The sequence below is a fragment of the Trichosurus vulpecula genome, chromosome 6 (assembly GCF_011100635.1).
Source record: "Trichosurus vulpecula isolate mTriVul1 chromosome 6, mTriVul1.pri, whole genome shotgun sequence".
NCBI lineage: Eukaryota > Metazoa > Chordata > Mammalia > Diprotodontia > Phalangeridae > Trichosurus > Trichosurus vulpecula.
The window spans coordinates 18,316,383-18,335,722 of NC_050578.1; the positions used below are offsets into that span (position 1 = coordinate 18,316,383).

General features: G+C 39.1%; 1 protein-coding gene across 1 annotated transcript; it reads left to right on the forward strand.

Moving 5' to 3' along the window:
* Positions 1–1,723: 1,723 nt before the first annotated feature.
* On the forward strand, positions 1,724–14,827 carry SPCS3 (signal peptidase complex subunit 3). Its single transcript, XM_036762645.1, has 5 exons — positions 1,724–2,092; positions 3,659–3,732; positions 6,875–6,951; positions 10,290–10,405; positions 11,403–14,827. The coding sequence occupies exons 1-5, from the start codon at positions 1,950–1,952 to the stop codon at positions 11,533–11,535; spliced, it is 543 nt and encodes a 180-aa protein (XP_036618540.1). The 5' UTR covers positions 1,724–1,949; the 3' UTR covers positions 11,536–14,827.
* Positions 14,828–19,340: the final 4,513 nt, after the last annotated feature.

Here is a 19,340-nt window from a genome sequence, read left to right on the forward strand (position 1 = left end):
AAGTAGACAAGGAAGGGCAGTGGAAAGACGCAGGGTGGCTGTAATTAGAGAGCATCATATTTCCAATGAATACTTGTTCTAAAGAAGTGCCTTAAAAGACAACATCAAGGAAATATGTGATTAAGAAGGAAAACAGCCTGATCATGTAGAAAGGATGAGGGCTAAGAGATGGACTGCCTATGGGCTGCACTGGTGTCTACAATATATTAAAAGAACCTAGGGAAGGCTGCTAGCACATAATATATATAGAAGCAGTGAGGTGGTACAGTGAATAGAGTACTGGACCTGGAGTCAGGAAGACCTGAGTTTAAATCTAGCCCCAGATTTAGGCTATGTGACCCTGGGGAAGTCACCTTAGGTTCCTTATCTGTAAAACAGGGATAGAAGCTTCCAGGTTGTTGTGAGGATAACAGGAGATAATATTTGTAAAGGGCTTTGCAAACTTTAAAGTGCTATAGAAATTCTAGTTATTATTTCCTATGGAAGATTTACAGGATGGACATGGATGAGAATGAGGCGCAGAAAGCCTACTGGTCAAGAATTATCCATGTTCATGGAGATCATGCATATGCCCAAGTATGTAATTGTCAAAACGGAAATGATCTGGGTAACAATAGTAATCAGCCAGTACTTCTGCTAAGGACCATGAAGGGTGGTGGGGGAAACATCATATGAGAATAGAGAATAGGAAGGGAAGGGGGAAGACACTGGGTCGGCAGGTCCAGAGACGGCAAGGGCATAGATGCTGGACCTTTCTCAGGTTTCTTCCAGTTGATATTTTGATACATAAGAATTAGAATTGGGAACTCTGAAGTTATGCATCCAACACTTTCATATAGTAGAAAAGGGAATAATAGAAAGTAAGCTCCTTGAGGGAAAGAACTGGTTATTGTTATTTTCGGTTTTTTTCATATTCCTAGCACTGTGGTGGTCCCTGGCACATACCAAATGCCGTACACACTCCGCACGGATTTGCTGAATTGAATCGAGACCTAGGGCATAAATTAGGACCCTTGCCCAGGGGGCCGGTGTCAGGATTCAAATCGACAGGTCCGACCTCCACTTAAGGTCGGGCTTATTCACAGTTTTTGTCTAGGTTTCTGGGGAGGTGGGATCAGTGCGCGTTCTACAAAGCCCCCTTCATTCCCCTACCCTACTGGAGGAACTGCCCAGGAATTAATGGGATTTAAACGGCAAGAGAAGCCCCTCATTCTCAAGGTACCAAGCTCCCAGGTCAGTCCTGAAGCAAAGCCTCTTAGACCCAGTAGAGAACTGAGCGCGAGGACGCAAGCCCCACCCCTTCCCTGACCTGCCCCTGCTTAGCCCCTCCTTGGAGCGGGGTAAGAGGTGAGAAAAGGGAACGGGGCGGGGTCGAAGGAGAAGGGCGGGGCGAGGCGTAGACAGGGGGCGTGGCCACTGCGGTGGGCGGGTCCCGGTGACGAAAGCGGCAGTGCGGGACCCGCGCTCCTCCCATCCTCCTTCGGGCTCGCGCTTTGCGCCGCTCTGATTGGCTACGGGTCCCACAGATTGCGACGACAGGGGGAGGCGGACAGGGTTTAGGGACCCTGTCCGCCTTTCCCCGGCGTGGCTTCCTCCGGCCTTGGGGCCCCACCCCGTCCGTCAGTGGGCGCGCGCGGGAAGGGGCGGGGCGGAGCGGGCGCGGTGGTAAGATCGCGCCCGCCCCCCTCTCGGAGCCGCGCCCCTGGGGGGGGGCGTTGAGGGTGGGGGAGGTGCGGAGGTGGGCCGGGGCTTCGGCGGCGGCGGCGGCGCGCTCGCTCCCGGGAGGAGCGCGCGCGCCCTGGGCGGCGGGGAGAGAAGCAAGCCGGGCCGGAGCCGAGCCGGTTGTGTGTGGGGGTGCGTGTGGTGTGTGGCGTGAGCGGGAGCGTGTGTGAGGGAAGGCGGGCGGCGGGAAGCGGGTGCGAGGGGCCGAGTGGAGCTGAGCTGCCGCGATGAACACGGTTCTGTCGCGGGCGAACTCGCTGTTCGCCTTTTCGCTGAGCGTGATGGCGGCGCTGACCTTCGGCTGCTTCATCACCACCGCCTTCAAAGACAGAAGCGTCCCGGTCCGGCTGCACGTCTCCCGAATCATGCTGTGAGTGCAGGACGGGGCGGGGGTGCTGGGAGTACGTGTGTGTCGGAGGGCGGGGGGATCCTCTCTTACCCTGCCCCGGGCTGGGCTGCGCTACCCCGCTCGCTTCCCCCGCCACCCCGGGGCCGGCCTCCTCCTTCCTCCCCCACACCTCGCGCGCCCTCCCCGAAGCGGCCCTAACCCCTTCGGCGTGCACACCCAGCCCGGGTCAAGTTGTCGGGTGCGCTCTCGGGGCTCCCCTAATTCAGGTCAGCGGCCGCAGCCTCCTTTCCGCTCCTTCGCTTCCCTCCACCCCCGCGCGGGCCAATGAGGGAGCCCCACACCATCCGACTCGGGCTCCGAGGCGCTGCCCCTTCCCTTCCCCTCCCGGCACATCTGCAGTGTGCCCGCTAGAGTGTGGTTCCTGTTTGCACACTCCCCGGCGCTATTTCTGCCTTCGTGTGTCGGTGATTTCATGCCTCCCCGCTGCCAGGAACTTTTTTTCCCCCGATGTAGGCAAAGCGCTTTGGGGTCCTTTAAAGCTTGCTGTTGTCACTCTTTTTCTTCACTTAGACCTTGGTAGCTTTCCCAGCTATCTTTATGACTCTTAAATATGTTTAATTGAGTTTGTTTCTGGAATAATCATGCTTTAAAACTCTTTCCTTTTTAAGATTGTCTTTTAAAAATATGCCCCAGATGCGCACCTGCTTAGGCTTTTGGAAATCAGCACTATATTTAGTGAAACGGGCTGAGCCTTTCCCCTAGTTTTATTAAAGCTTCTGCTGAGATTTTAGAATGGGGAGCAAATTTCGAAATGTGCACTAGGAAACGAAAAACTGGCAAGTTATTGCTGCGGTTGCTTGTTGTCTTAAAAAAAAAAAAGCTTTCCTTTTTAAAACAATCCTCTGTTCTATGGTTATTTCTCCCTTAACAAACTTAACATTCTTTCCCGTTCATCTCCTTTCTACATACTCAAGACTGATTTCCTGTTGCTCTCTGCATTAACTTCGGACCTTTCCTGTCAGATGTTCAACTCAGACGACTCCTCTAAATCACTCTTATTCTGTCACCTCCCCCGTGTCCCCATTGGTTTGGTTTGTTCTGATGCCCTTAGCCATTGGTTAATTTGCTTTTATTTTCTCCATCTCCTGCAATGAAAGCTCTCTACCGTTTATGAAATTGTCTAATCTCCAAGTCTTTACCAATTTTTCTTTTTAAGGAACTCTTAAGGTGCATAAAGGTAGCAGATGACCTACCTTGGTTTTACTTTGCACAGTTTATCCTATTTCCTTCCCTTTCAGTTTAGCTTAATTAATGTCCATCTTTTTATTAGACATTTAGTGTATTTTTATTTGTCCTTGTAGCCCTAACTTTAAGTTGATATGTCTATTAAGTTGATAATGTCGCATAGAACTGGCCAGGAGGCACTTACAAATCTTTGGAATTAAGCTGCTTTGTATTGTATTTGTGTGTGTGTGTGTGTGTGTATGTATGACAAGGGTATCCAACTCTTCTCTTAAGGAATTTTAGATAGAGAAATTATGTAACTTAACTGTGGTTGAAGGATTATGAACTTACATTTATTTTCAGAAAAAATGTAGAAGACTTCACTGGACCTAGAGAACGAAGTGATCTGGGATTCATTACATTTGATGTAACTGCTGATATCCTTTATAAAAATAATTTTTTAAAAGTACAATGATTTCAAATTTGTTTTAAGCTGCATTACAACATTCAAAAATATTCTAGTAAGAAACAAAACAAACCTGATTAAGAGCTTCCGAGGACCTGGATTATAGTTGGGAATTTGTCTCCAACTTGCATGTTGTTTAAAAAAAATCATTTAATCTCTGTACCCTAGTTTCTTCATTAGTAAAATAAGATTGATTATAGCTGTCTACATCAGTAGGTGTTTTTTTTTTTTTTTGATAATTCAAGGGAAAAAATGTGACAGTGCCTGGAATTGTTCAGGAGAAATGTATAAATCTAATCTATCAAAAATGATATTCTGAAACCTTAAAACTTTCATTTAGAAAGAACAAAATTGGGGTAAAGAGAAGAATTATTAATACACAAGCTATATAGAAAGTGCCTTTTATATCTGTTCACCCAGAAGCTATCAGTGCTGTTACAGTAGCAGCATTATCTATCAGTAACATAAGCAATTTGCTTATGTAATGTTAGGTTACATGTTTGTAGAGTCAGTTCAGTATCTAAATAATCAGTTAACTATCTCAGCTGACAGTTACTATCCCTTTATAGAGTATGTGATTTTATAATCACAACAGAATTATTTAAAATTGCAGAAGTCATTTGGTGATTGGATTTAACGGCTTATCTGGGTTCTCCAGTTTTCTGGCTTCTGCCAGCCATGCCTTCATGACAAATGAAACAGTCCCTCGACCTCCCCCTCCCCCCATTTATTGGGCCTGTCTTGATTGGAAGTATCTCAGTCATTTTAGTCCTGGTCTCATCTTTTGTATTGAGACAGCCCCCTTCCACTACCTCGAAACCCCCAAATCTACTCTTACTCTTAAATGGGTCTGGGAATTTGGATCAATCATATTTTTTTTTAACATCAGGTATTTTTAAACTGTGCTCTGCAAATTAAATTTTTTTAACAATTGTATTATTGTATAATTGGTTTCCTTTATAATTCATTTTAATTTGTAATTTTCTTTTGTATAAAAAGATCCATGGGTTTCACCAGACTGCCAAAGGGACTCCATGGCACAGGAAAGGTTAAGGACTCTTTCTCTAAGTGGACTTAAATAGAAGAGTCTCTCTTTTGCTCCAGGGCTAGGATCTTACAAGTAGTCTAGATTGAGCAATAGGCTGCAAGTTGGTCTATAGGCAGCTTCTGTGAAAGCAGGGCTTACATTTAAGGGGAGGGGGAGAGGGAAAAAAAAGTTCATTTGTTACACTTGAGTATTTTCTGTAATTCTGTAACCCGCTTTCCGTGGTCATCTTTAACCCAACACTGCTGAGAAGAGCTAGACTGAGAATTTTCATATTAAAAGTAGATTGCCCCAGCTAGTTAATTTATGTGTTTTTATCCCTTGGTTCATTCATATATTTCCGTCTAATTGGTAGCTGGTGGTGTGTGTATTTGTTAGCTTACCAAAACAAAGTCTACATATGACAACCTGTGGAAGTGCCTGTTTTGTAAATGGCCTATATCATTTGCATATAAATATAATAAAAAATTATTTGATTTCAAAAGAAACACTAATCTTGCAAGGTTTCTGTTTGGGGAGGGGGGCAATTAATTAGGTGGTCCAAGATCTATCTTTTTATCAGTGTCCCATGGATTAAAAAATTTGAAAAAATATTGATCTAGTTAACTGAAAATAACATAAAGTTCAGTCAGTCAATTAAACATTTATTAAGTGCCTACTGTATGCCAGGCACTGTGTTACATGCTGGAAATATTTGAAATTTATTTGAAATGTTTTGCTCAGTTTAAAATGTTTCAGATTTATTATACAGTGATTGGTTTAGAAAAAGAATAGGATCTACAATAAGCATAGTGTAGTATGACCTTTTCATTAATTTTTTTCTTTTTGGACTGGGCTTCAACTTTATTGGTATAGGCAGTTATACTAGTGATGAGACTGCCTTTACCAACATAGGTAGGCATCTACTCTCCAACATAGTTTTTCTGGGCTGTGGGCAATTAAATGATTTGCCCCAGGATCACAAAGTCAGTGTCTATCAGAGGCAGGATTTTAACCTAGATCTTACTGTTTCAGATTCTGGCTTTTTTCCCCCATATGATGATGCCTCTCATCTTAAATGTAACTGAATTTGATTTCACAGAAAAGTAGATTTCGAACCCCTTAATAATTTTGGGAGTCAGAACTGGAAGAGATCTAGATTTAGTCCAGTTGGCTCCCTCATTTTACAGATGAGGAAACCAAGGCCAGAGAGGGAAACTTATTTGCTTGCAGTCACCTAGCACGCTGATGCTACTTGGTTCAATAATTAAAAGTAGCTGTCATTTATGTATTGCCTTAGATCTGTAAAGTCCATTATACATATTGCCTCATTTGATTCTCACAATAACTCTGAGCTAGGTACTGATATTTACATAAAACTGGTAAACAGATTGTAATTTATTTATCTATGAAAGTGAAGTTTACTTTCACTGTAAAGTTTCAGCCAGATAGCATCAGTTTGGTATGTGATTTCAGCCAAGTAATTTCAACCTATGGATCTCAGTTTTCTCCTTTGTAATATAATAACTTATGATCTCTGTGGTGTCTAAGAATTCTATGATCCTGTGCTGCCTTCTCTTTTTTGTAGTGGTTGAGTGGAGGAGGGCATTGATTAATTTAAAAATCCAAAAAAATCTCTTTGGCATTCATCAGGTTTTTCCCTTCTCCTTTTACACCAGATTTAGCAGTCTAGCCAAAAAAAAAATTTTTAGACAAAATAAAATAGTTTGTGTGTCAAGAGGCAATATGTTTGAATGGAAAATGTACCCAGATTTGGGTTCCGATGCATAGGTGCCAATCCATTTTGCTACCTACTGCTTAAGTGATCTGGACCTCAGTTTCTTGTCTATAAAAGAAAGGGTCGTACTTTGATGATCTCCCCTGCCCCTTTCACCTTTGAACCTATGATTCCATGATCTTTGGATACACCTACTAACAGAAGGGAGAAGTGAACTAGCATATCGTGTGACTGAAGAAGGTCATTTTTATGTCAGAAATCTACTCTTACTCTTAGAAATCTATTCTGAATGATTGATAACTGACAAAGTTGTATGCCATTTTCTATGTCTTTGTTCCTTAATTTTTTCACATTTAGAAAATATATTTGATTGGAATGTAAAGCAGTTGTTTCTATATTTATCAGCAGAATATTCAACAAAAAATAACGTAAGTATATATAGATATCATATATATTTAGAAGTGTGTGTTAGCTTTACAAACTACTTAAAATAAACATTGAATCCTTTTTTTTTTTGTAAGAGTTGTATGACTTGTAGCCCTGTAAAAATTAAAAAGTTATTTGTACCATATGAGTAATGAGCTTAAAGAGAGAAAGCTATGAGAACCTGATGTAGTGATGCTAGGCTCTCTTTCCACTCCCCTTCTCTACCACTCCTTTGGGACTGTGGGTCTAGCAAATGGTCTCTAAAGCCTTTTCTTTACACATATTACCTCATTTGATTCCCACAACTCTGTGAGGTAGGTACAAGGCTGCTTTAGGCTAGACCACTCAGTTTTCAGGTAGATTTGGAGAGCTGGGGGACAATTGATCTGTGTAACCTGTGCTTATTTGGAATGTGTTAGAGACTGAGTTCTCAAAAGTAGTAGAAATACCTAGCTGAAAATTTTATTTCAGATATTTGAGTATATAACAGCTTTTTGCAAAAGTTAGTGGTTAGTATTTTAAAGGTCTCAAATACTGTGTTCATGATTTTCCATGTTTATGTGATTTGGAGGCATTGGAGTATTATCTTTAAGTTGAATATTTAGAATAAATGATTGTTACCAGCATTTTCCATTTGATAAACAAAAATACAATTTGGGTGTCTAAAAAAATATGTAGTGAGTGAAGTTCCACCTTTAATTATCTTGAGGGAAGGAGAGGGTTAACTGAGATAGTATAAATAGTAAATAACAAAGTCATAACTCCAATTAGATTGTGCTTTAGTTTTCTGGCTTTTTTATTTTAGTATTTTATTTTATACATTGCTTTATATCAATAAGCTTTTGATATTGCTGGTGTACATTTGTAGTTGTGTTAAAATTGATAGTGTTAAAGTCATCTTACTTGAGGTATCTGTTGATAACATTGGTTTCCCTAGAAATGTAACCATCACGCCAAATTAAGTGGTCCATGTTGCCTAATATATACATAGACTGATAGGTGGCACAGTGGATATAGTTCTGGAGTCTGGAAAACCTTAATTCTAACTTTGCCTCACTGTGTGACCCTCTTCCAAGTCATTTTCTTTCCCATCCTCAGTTTCCTCATTTGTAAAATGAGGATAACCTACTAAAGAGGGATCTTAAGATGATCAAGTGAAATCATGTTGGTAAAGCACTTTGATAACCATAAAGTTCTTTATAAATATTAGCTATCATTATTAATATGCTTTTAAAAGTGTTTAATTTAACAAACATGCCAGGGAATAAGTTCATGCTTCATAAGATTGTCCAGACCAAGGCCCATTGTGCAATAACATCATTAAGAACTAACTAAAAAAAAAATAGACCTTATAATCAGCCTCGACCATGAAAACACAAAATCTGGCTGGTAATATTCATTGACCGACTGCTCGGTTTGACATCATTCCAATGAAACTCACACCCACCTAGCATGTTGTTTCATTTGATACTGTATTTTTATGGAACCAATTAGAAAAGCCCCCGTAAGAGTTCTAAAGGATCACAGCATGGTTTACTCAGAGATTAATAGAAATTAATGGCTCTTTTTTGAATTATTTAGAAAGTAGAATTAAAGTATAAATATATTTCTTTTGTGTCTGGGTTATCATATTATAAAATGATTTTGGTGCAGTACCTTGAGGAAGAGTGGTGAAGATTATTAAATGTTATATGAACTATTCCTTTACAGTGGCTAATGTTGAGCAGCAGTGATCAGATTGGAATTTTGTGTGACTATCTTCAGATTTCGGTTTGTTTGGTTGCTTTAATCTGATCCCTTAAAACATCAACACAGCATTCAAAACAAAACAATTCATAAACTAGATATGAGAGCAAAAGAGTAAATACCAGCATAATAATTGAACATTTAGCAAGCATAATGATTCACCTGGATTTTCTTAATCTGTAGTAATTTCTTTGTAGCTGGGATAGCATGAACAAACGAATAACTTTTTGAGAAATATTCCAGTTTACTCTAGTTTTTCCCAGGGTAACTAAAGAGTTTCTGTTTGGTTTGGTATCATGCCAAGAGTATTGCTTTGGGAGATTTAAAATTTGCATGATGATAGCAAGTTTAGATTTCGTAATAATCCTGGACTTTTCTATTAAGTTTACTGAGACTTAAAGCTAGAAGAAACAAGGCGTTTAGTTCGACTCTGTCATTTTACAGTTGAGGAAACTGAGACCCAAAGAGATGAAGCTATTTTGCCGTGGTGTCTCATGTATTAAGTGGCGGAGCCACATTCTAACTCAGATTCCCTTATTGCAAATGTTTGTGTTTCTAGAGAACTTTTACAGTCATGGTTAGGACACTCTAGAAAAGAATATAGGGGTTTTTTGGGTTTTTGTTTTTTTGTGGTAGGGTTGCCACATTAAGCTTAGTAACTGGCATGGACAAAGCTAATGAATGGATGAGAATATTTACAGAATAAAGGAAATGTCACTGAAACTTTTTTGTTTTGTTTCATTTCTTTAACATTGGGGACTTGTTTTTCCTTTGATAAAAACAAAATAGTCTATTACTGCGCAGTTGGTTTTCATGTATATTTTGGAAATTGTGGTATCATGTATGTGCAAGCCAGTAGAGAGCTGGCCTCGATATGAATTCATGAGAGAAGTGCAATGTGGCTATATTGTTTTTGTTTTAAAATTTTTTGGTATGAAGATTTCTTTTAAAAAAAAAACTGTTTTTTTTCAGGTCATCCCTAATAATCCAGCATCTCCTGTATGATACTGAAACATCTTCTCAAGCAGGGGTGACTGAAGTTGACAGTCAGTCATAAATCCTCAGGACACTATTTGAGACTCTCTATCAGAGTTGGGAGTGGGGCAGGGCACCCTTGATTATCCATAGTCACCCCCGGTGGAGCCAGGCACCCTTGATTATCCATAGTCACCCCCAGTGGAGCCAGGCACCCTGAGCATGGTCCTAGGAAAATTAGAGAATTATTAGACGGTAAAAGATACTTCAGGTGGGGAACTGCTCAGCCTCTCTGGAGCTTCCTAGGTTGTTCTTGGGCTGATACCTCATTAGAACCACTGAGCAACTCAGTGCTATGTAACTGACAAATTCTTTTCCAAAGAGCTGGGATTTCCCTGTGAGAGGTCATCCTTATGGTCTAGAGGTTGTTCTTCACATTTTTACTTGTTTTTCAGGTTTAATATTAACATTGTGGAGATTTCCTTAAAGTCAGGCTGATTAATATAAGTCATACTGCTTGTTTACTAATCTGTCTCCTTTGGATCAATGCTACTTTTAATATGCACTGACCAGATGTTATGTTAGAAGAGTTGTCTAATTAATTCTCATTTCAATGTAGGCTCTGAACCAGGTTGTCCTTTGGGATAAGATCATTCTGAGAGGCGATAATCCGAAGCTGCTGCTGAAAGACATGAAATCAAAATATTTTTTCTTTGACGATGGAAATGGTCTCAAGTGAGCAACTCATGCCATTTTAAGTGTTTAACCATTTTTTTTTTTTGTGAAAGGAGAGAGGGAAACAAAAAATATCACATTATTGAAAGGGAGGAAAACAATGAGAGGAAAAAAGGTTCATGCAGATTTTAACTTACAGACTATAGGAAGATAGCTTTTTAGGGTAGAAGGGTGGCCACTGAGAGAGCTGCAGTATAGGGGACATTCTTTATTTTGGAGTCAGAGGTTTCAGATTCAAGACCTGGCTCCATTTGGGCAAGTCATTGAGCTTCTCTGGGACCTCAGTTACTTTATCTTTAAAATGAGGGGATTGGGCTGGAGGGGTTCTGAGGTCCCTTCTAACTCTGCATCTTTGATCCTGAGCCTTTTGATCATACTCTTGAGTAGTAGCAGTAGAAACAGGGAGACTTATTCTCTCTATATTTTTTTTCCCAGAGGTGTGGCTTCTGTTTTTAAGGGTATAGGAAGTACAGGAGCTTACTTAATGTCAGGATTACAGAGTCAACTCATGACAGTAATAGAACCTATGTTTGAAAATCTGAGAAACTGCTAGGAGCTCAAGAGCTTCCTTTGCACAGTCATAGAATGTTAAAGCTGGAAGGGCCCTTACCTCAAGTCATTCTTCTTATATGACAGTAGTGCACTGTGGGTTAGTGAGGCTCAGTAACTTGCGCAAGACTGTACAGTGGGGACTAGATCTTTTGACTCATAGTAAGTTCTTTCCACCATATGATACTGTCATACATTTAAGCTTTGATGGGGGCTGCTGAGTTTGTTTCAAGGTATAGGTCATCAGTGATTACCTGCAATTTGCTGCTGACTTTATTTACCCTCTTAGTAGTACATTTGAGATAAAGTAGAAAAAGAATTCTGCTTAATGGCAAAGATGATCTTAGTAGTAGCTGTGTACAAATAAAATGATTTAGCTCTCAGTGCTTTTAGTCATGAAACTACAAATATTTCTGCTGATCACTAATTATCATCTGTCTTTTTACAGGGGAAACAGGAATGTTACTTTAACCCTCTCTTGGAATGTTGTACCAAATGCTGGAATTCTACCTCTTGTGACAGGATCAGGACATGTCTCTATTCCATTCCCAGATACATATGAAATAACAAAGAGTTATTAAATTATTATTCTGAATTTGAGCAACATATTTTTATACTTAATGAATTTTATCTCATTTGCCCCATCCTTTTCCCTTTTCCTGCACCCTTTCCTCTTCTTTTGTCCTGAAAGCAAGAGATACTTGCTTTTGGTTGTAACTTTTACAAAAAATTAGGTTTCTTTTGGTTTTTGTTTTTTTACAAGAGCCAACATTGAAAAACATAAGTGAAAGGAAAGGTAAATGGGTGACAAAATTTTTTTTTAAATTGGCCACCTGAATGAAGTATTACCTTTCTTATTAATAAAAGTTGAAAAACCCTCAAATAGTCTTGATTTGTAAAATATCTATTTGAAGTATTCTCTGCATTTCCATTATTCTTATGGAATATAAAGTGAAGAGCATGAAGGGTAGTTAAAACTTCCAGGTGCCTGTAGAGTCATAAGAACTCTGTATTATATGCCTTCCATTCATGCAAATAAGCATTTGATGTGATTCAGATGTAGACATCCTCTTGTATCTTTTCTGAGTATGTCTGATAACCGGCAAAATACTGTCATATATTGTTATATATTAGAAGTCTGGTTTACAAAATAGCTGAAAGTGACTAATTGTCACTTAGGAATGCCCATATTTCTTTTTTTACATACAGGTAACTAGCAATTTTCTCCACTTAAAGGCTAAATACCTCTTTATATGCTGTAAACCAGTCTGTAACAAAACTTTTTAAAGCCTCTTAAGTGAACCAAATGTGTGTCTTTTAAGTGCTTTTTTTTTTTTTTTTGAACTTTCCTTCCTGTGATATCTTTATATAACTTCTTAGCATTGTCACTGAGAGTTGAAGATTTCAGCATGGTTTGCCCCCCTTTATAAAAAGTCTATCCTGGTGAGCATGCCTAGTGTCATTGAAGGGGGATTATTTAAAAGCTTCCACCAGTTTATACTTTGATACTAATGGTATGAAAATAGTACCAGCTTGCCACAGCTTACAGGCCAGTCTAGAGCCATACCTGGTCATCATGTTTGTTACTCTGGATGCCTTGTGCTCAGCTGTCTGAATGTTATGTCATCTGGTGAGGGGGAGGAAGTAGATGTTATCCTGAGAACCCGTCCATGGAATTTATTTATAGACATCTTAAACATTTTTGTATTGTGGAAATTGAGAGAAGGGACCTCACAGGTGTAAACCAATTCATTTGCATGCTCAATTATAAACAGACTGCAATTGGCCATACTTAGCATACATACCCTCATTTAGTGCAAATCAAATAGAGATACAGCAGGTAACAGATTTGCAGTTAGCATTAACTTTTTTATAAATTGGCCTTAAAAGTGGCAAATAGGAAACCAGAAATAAACTTAGCCTCAAGAGCACACGTTTAACGTGGTGATTGCATAATTGGGAACAACCAAATGGCTAATTCTTTAAGAATTCAGATTATATGTCATCTTTAGTCATAACTTGACCACTTTTTTATAAATGCAAATTTAATAAGTGAGTTGTTACTAAAATTAATATTATATTCTATTTATAAATCCTAGTCTTGAACTTATTAACAGATTTCATCAGGTTTGAATTTTACTTCTCTAAGCTTCAAGGGAAGCGAAATAAGGTAAATGTTTCAGATGTGGGGGTTCCTTTTAGCACAAGGGATGCTGCTTAAAACTTAGCCTGTGGGATGAGGAGGAACACTAATATTAGGAAGGATAACCTACTTTGATCCAGCTTTCCCTTGTCTAGTACAAAGTAATTTTCTCTTGGATTCCCCAGACCTTGCAAATTTAAATCCCTTTCTCTAATATGAATTAATACCAACTTGGAAATTTGGAGCCTAGCCAGACACTGAAACTACTGTAATTGAGCTTGATATGCTGGCCTGGTTTGATCTTAGGAAGAAAGCAATGGTGTACAACAAATCTGCTGTTCAGCCGATACCTTATTTGAGCTACTGGGTAGTAGCTGAAGTTAAAGAAAGCATAACTGATTATGAGACCTCTGTTCACATTAGGTGAGTCTGATGGAGATGAAAACTCAGGTTTGTCTGAGGCTGTTTGATTGTTTACTTGATGTGTAATTAGAAACAAAGTATAGTAACACCTCATTTAACCTGGGTATTCTGACCATGAAGCAATTTGGTTAACTGATTAATATACTTGTGCGGCGAATTTGGTCAGGGCAAGGATATTCCAATTTCTGAATAAAGGACCTCTACCCCAGGAACGTTTCTGAGGTTGCACAATTCTATTGGTTAATTAGTGCTTAGCCACTGGTCAACTTTAGTGTCAAAATTATCTTTGGAAGAGGTTTCATAAAAAAATAGCGACATAAACTTGTCACTGCCTTGTAAGTAGAAATGTATGCAAAGTACATAAACATTTCAGAAGTGCATGAGAAAAAGCTTTGAAAAACAAAGCTTAAATCAAATAGTCCTGAAAAAACTGGGCAATTGGAAGGCCCTTAGTAAATCCTGGTTAGAAAGGCTATGATAAAAACCTAAGGCTTCAAACTGCCTCAGTTTTAGTTAACAGTAGGTTAAAAGTTAAATCCATATTTCCCTTTGGTCAAAATTGCAATTTCTGTAGTGTCAGTGTTTGATTAGAATACAAGAATACTTGAGAAAATAAAATTTCATCAAACTCTAAATTGCATCCTCCAATAACAAACATTTTACTATACTTGCTGTGGGTCTATCCATTCTGTACACAGGCCTGAATTCGGTTCCTTTGGTTTGTGGTCCTTGAGAGTTAGAAATATCACAGTAATTAAAGTGGCTTGACCACAAGATTGCAGTCAGGTACATTTAGATGCAACTCTTGAGTCACAGGTGGGAGCTGTATAGCTTTCTGCCTGGAACTTCGTGGTTAGATATGATACAGCTTGCTTGAGGGTTCCAGTCCCTGGTGTGGGTGCTAGTTAACCAGGTAGTTCACTGTGTGTTAGTTTGAAATGAAGTGAAATTCTTGGTGTTGTGAAAAGCCATAAGCTGTGAACTTTGGTAATGTTGGTAGTAACCAGACATATGCCCATACATTTCCAATGCTTTCCTTGCTTTAGCAGAGACTGTTTACATGATGACATGAAGCAATTTTTGTTGACTGCCAATGGCTTAGAGACAACTGTTTAAAAAAAAAAGTTGCATATTTTTAATGCAGTTTGGGCAATTGTTTACTTAATAGATAAAGATTTCATGAGGAAAACAAATAATGGAAATACTAAAGGCATAATTAATGAGGATTTTCTTAATTGCAATAAGTATTCAGCATTTTTATTAATAAAATAAATTTGGTTTATAAGTAAATGATGCATCTTAAAGAACTTCGGGAGTCTTGCTTTTTGTGTGAAACTCTTATAAAAATAAATGAGACACCAAGTGTAGACATAGTTTCTTAAGTGAAATAATGTTATTTATTGTGAATGGTAAAATAACTAAAATCACAACTAAATCATACCTAAAATAGGTAGTTAAGGAAATAATCCCTTGTGTGCCTGCTATGCCAGATCCATAGGGCTTGGTTATAGAAGCATCCCCTCCTGCAGATTTCTAAAGCTCTCCATGTGACCACTTCCTAAATCTCAGGTAACCTGTATTAAGCCCTCGGTGAGTTGGGGGCTACATGTAGGTGGTTGTTATATTGACTATTGCAGCTACAGTTCCTTTATCCTTTGTGCCTCCAACCCTTTACTGCCTACCAGTGGGGGAGCCTTGTGGGGTACGGCCATTTGAGTTAATGTGTAATCTGGATTACTCCTAGAATAACACTTGACATAAATCATAGTAGAGGTCTCCATACCGATTCTCTCTGTCTCCCTTTAGCTTGTATATATAGAGCAAACTGGAAAAAGAACATCTTCAGCTGGTCAACTGATTCTTTTATCCTTTTTAGTTTCCATTTCTGTCACAACTCCACTGGCTTTCTAAAGCTGATTTTCTTAATTCTGCCAGGATAGAAATGATTATTTGCAGAGTGCATATTTCTGGTTTAAAAAAATGCCCCATGTGATTTCATCTTTATAGGGAGCTCCAGATAGGAGCTTATTTTGTTAATATAGATCAGCACCTTCTTTATAGTTTAAGGTCTTAAAGAACTGCCCAGGGCCTTAAGAGGTTAAGGGATTTTGTTGTCACACACCCAATAGGTGTCAAGAGTTGGGACTTGAACTCCACTACTCTGAGGTCACTGATAGCTCTCCATTATGCCATGTTGACTATTTAATTTGTGATGCTAACTATTCACTTGGCTGATGCATCTTAGAGGACATACAAGTACAGTCCCCTTTTCTTCACCTCAAACCTATCTAAAATACATGTCAAATCTCCCTTTTTACTCAGGCATTTCCTTCCATTCTTCTAACCAGCTCCCACAACCCTCTGCCTTCTGGGGAAGAACTTATTAGGTCTTCTAAGCAGTCACTATAATGTACTGTGAAATGGCTAATGAGTTCTTCCCAGTTAGGAGAAAAACCATTTTCCTTTGGGATAGACACACAGCATTACTGCCTGTCTCACCTCGCCCTGGGATGAAAGTACTTTGTTAACCTTACGTCCCATATAAATGTGAGCCATCAGCACATCTGAACAAACTAAATTAGCTACATGTCATTTTTTCCTTCTTAAAGGGCCAAGAGATTGTTTCCTCCACAGTGCCTATGGACAATTCAGGCATTGCAAGTATGCATGCCCACGTGAAAAAAACTTGCTGTTTTGTGGTGCACTTCAGTCCAATAGCTGTGTCTTTGGACAAGTAACTTCTCAATCTCAGTTTCCTCCTGTGAAATGGGGCTGATATTTGTACTTCTTGTTTAACAGGATGATTGTAAGGATCAAGTGAGAAAACACATAAAGCATTTTGTAATTAAATATTTGTATCAAGAAAAGTATTGGGAATAAGCTTGAAACAAGGCTCAGATTGTTATAGTAATGTTTTTTATAGTTTTTTTTTTAAAAGGAGACTTAAAATGGCATTTCCACTGGGGTATTTCCCCTGAAATAATAAATCATCCTTCTGCTGATTCATGTTTTTCTTTACTATGAAAACTTACATGAGAATGTTCTATATTTTGGTGAAAAACAGCCAAGTTGGTAATAAAAGATGTAGCTTTTAAATTACAGAAACTAAAAAATACATGTATTGAGTACAAACTGCAAAGCTTTAAAAATGCATAGGGAATAGAGAAACTGCTGGTTATTGAATATAGTTTGTATTTAAATTTCGATTTAGGAAAATGTAAGACCTGCTGAGTTCATTTCATTTTAAATAATCAGAATGCCAGTCCTTCAAAAATAATTGTGTTTAAGTTTTGAGTTGTGCCATAAAGGAGTCCAGCAAATTTAAAGGCATTGTAATCAAACTTGTTAAGTTTGAACACTTCTAGCTAAAACTGATTGATGAATTATGATTCATGACAGTTAAATACAGTTGGAAAGGTCAAACAGGCCTCTATTACAAGCCTAAAACATGGTTAAGGTGTTAGAAGTATTCTTGTTGGAAAAGTCAGTTCTAATTTATTTGAAAAACAAATTGTTTGTAACTGATTTGGTGATAATGTTCAGTTAGCTAATCAGTACAAATAAGATACAGAGATCTATAGAAGACAAGTGATAAAAGACGCTGGTCTACTTAGAATCCATTCCTGTAGTTATAGACTAGCAGAACTCTGAACGATGTGAAAAGTTCAGAATCAACTCCTATACTTTTAAGTTAGGCTATTTTTAGTCTAGTATTTATCATCTACTTAAGTGCAATTCTTGTTAAAAGTTTCTAGCTGTTTTATTTGCTCTAAGGGAAAGTATACATAATTGGGCTCATTTACAAGTCTTCTACAAATCCTAATTGAATCCATAATGATAGCTTTTTTAAAGTTGAGCATATTTAATAATTAAGGTCTACACTAGACAATACCTATTGAACGTCCAGTTCGTGCAAAGAACTAGAGATCTTGGGAACCAGTACGCAGCTCTGACCTTTGTTGGAGCTATTTGAAGTTCTAGAACAGAATGTAATTTAGAATTGAGGGGAAAAGGAATCCCCATAAAATATTTCTGGAGAATTGTTGAATTACTGATTTTCCAATTATAAAAAAACTAGAAAAATGTTAACTAGATGCTTACTAAGTACAAGGAACCATGCATGGTAGGATTGGGTATATGGAAAAAAAATGACAATCCCTGCTTTCAAGAAGTTAATTGTAGGGCACCATAACACTGAGTAAAAATGATTTAAGTTAGTAAGGCTTATGAAAGTGGGTGGAGAGGTTCAGTGAAGGGGCACGGGAATGGTGGTTGGTGGGAGTCGAAGGAATGTGGAAGAAATCTTAACTGAGCTAAGCCTTGAAGAATAGGGAAGAAAACAGTCCATGGAGATGAGTTAGGGAAAAAAAGAGCAACGAAGACAGCTTGTGGAGAAGCAGGAGAGGGCAAGGAGGTTAAAACCAGTAGATGGAAGCTTCTTCACCTAAACTCTTCATCACCTATTTTTGCAGCAGATGGAAGCTTCTTCACCTGGCTATGCACCTAAACCTATTCTTACCTCATTAATCAAACAGTGAAGTGTTACCGGAAAAAGTTAAGCCACAGGATCTTTCTCAGCTGTCCATCCACAAATGATTATAGTCTCCCATAGATTCACATTGGAGAACTGAGTCTGTGGGCCTTTTCTCTGAGCAAATCTTCAGAAAATTTACTCCCCAAGGGAGAGAAGGTTTAGGCTACCAGCCTGTCTGCCTCCTCCAAGTTGGAAAGCTTTTGCCTGAATCCTTGAGGTTCCATCTTAAGGATGTTTTTGTTGTTTAGCAATTTCAGTTGTGTCTGACTCTGTGACCCCGTTTGGGTTTTTCTTGACAAAGATACAGGAGTGGTTTCCTGTTTCCTTCTCCAGCTCATTTTACAGATGAGGAACTGAGGCACACAAGGTTAAGTGACTTGCTCAAGGTCACACAGCTAGTAAATGAGGCTGTATTTGAATTCATGAACCTGACACCACTATGCCACCTACCTGCCCCTTGGGAAGTGTTACCACTCACAAAGAGAGATCACCTAGGTCTGTATGTCTCAAAACTAGTAAGTGTGTTTCCTATTCAGTTATATTGTAGCCCTGTGTTCCTTGGCTGGAACACGGAAGGGTCACAGGTAACTTATGACATCTTCAACAGAAAGTCCTTAGCTTCCACTCCTACCTGAGGAGGGTTATGAGCGTTCACCTCCTTGCCACCACACAATTCAAAGGGTTGTCCCTTTCCGATGGTTGTTACTGCCTGCTGAACCCTGTTTCCAGTTGCCTTTTCAGATTTCATCAGGTCTTCAGTTGCAAGTTCCCATCAGCTCTCCCATCTGCACTAACAAGCAATGGGTTCTACAAATTGTTTTAAAGCTCCAATAACTCAGGAAATCACTAGAAACACAGTAAGGGGTGGACTAAAAACTGGCATCAGGGCATGTCCCATGTGTCTTGCAAATGAAAAGGGCCATGTACAATTTGGATGGTAATACACTCTTGTAAACCTCAATATGCACAGTGATTATAATCACAGCAGTGACACTGACATTCCTCTCCTCCCCAGCTCCGTTACCACTATAGAGTGACAATGCCAGACTGAAAAATGTTTCTTGCCAATAAGAAACATATGGCATGCATTAGCTGGTGGACTGATTTTGCCTTTTTCTCCTTTTTTACAAGCAAGAGGGCACACCAAGAAGGCCTATCTCATTATCTCCAGCCTCACCCTGAATTTCTCGCCAGCATCAGAGAGAGTGGTGATAACTTGGATGGAATCAGAGCATTGGCTGTCAGGGGAAAGTGGACCTTGTTCATTGCATGAATCCTTTATTTTT

What these genes read in the sequence shown, in the direction of transcription:
- SPCS3 (XM_036762645.1), top strand. Translation starts at nt 1,950, where the DNA reads ATGAACACGGTTCTGTCGCGGGCGAACTCGCTGTTCGCCTTTTCGCTG. An exon ending in CACGTCTCCCGAATCATGCT is followed by an intron (nt 2,093 to 3,658) that starts GTGAGTGCAGGA and finishes ATTTATTTTCAG; the next exon opens with AAAAAATGTAGAAGACTTCA. An exon ending in AATATTCAACAAAAAATAAC is followed by an intron (nt 6,952 to 10,289) that starts GTAAGTATATAT and finishes ATTTCAATGTAG; the next exon opens with GCTCTGAACCAGGTTGTCCT.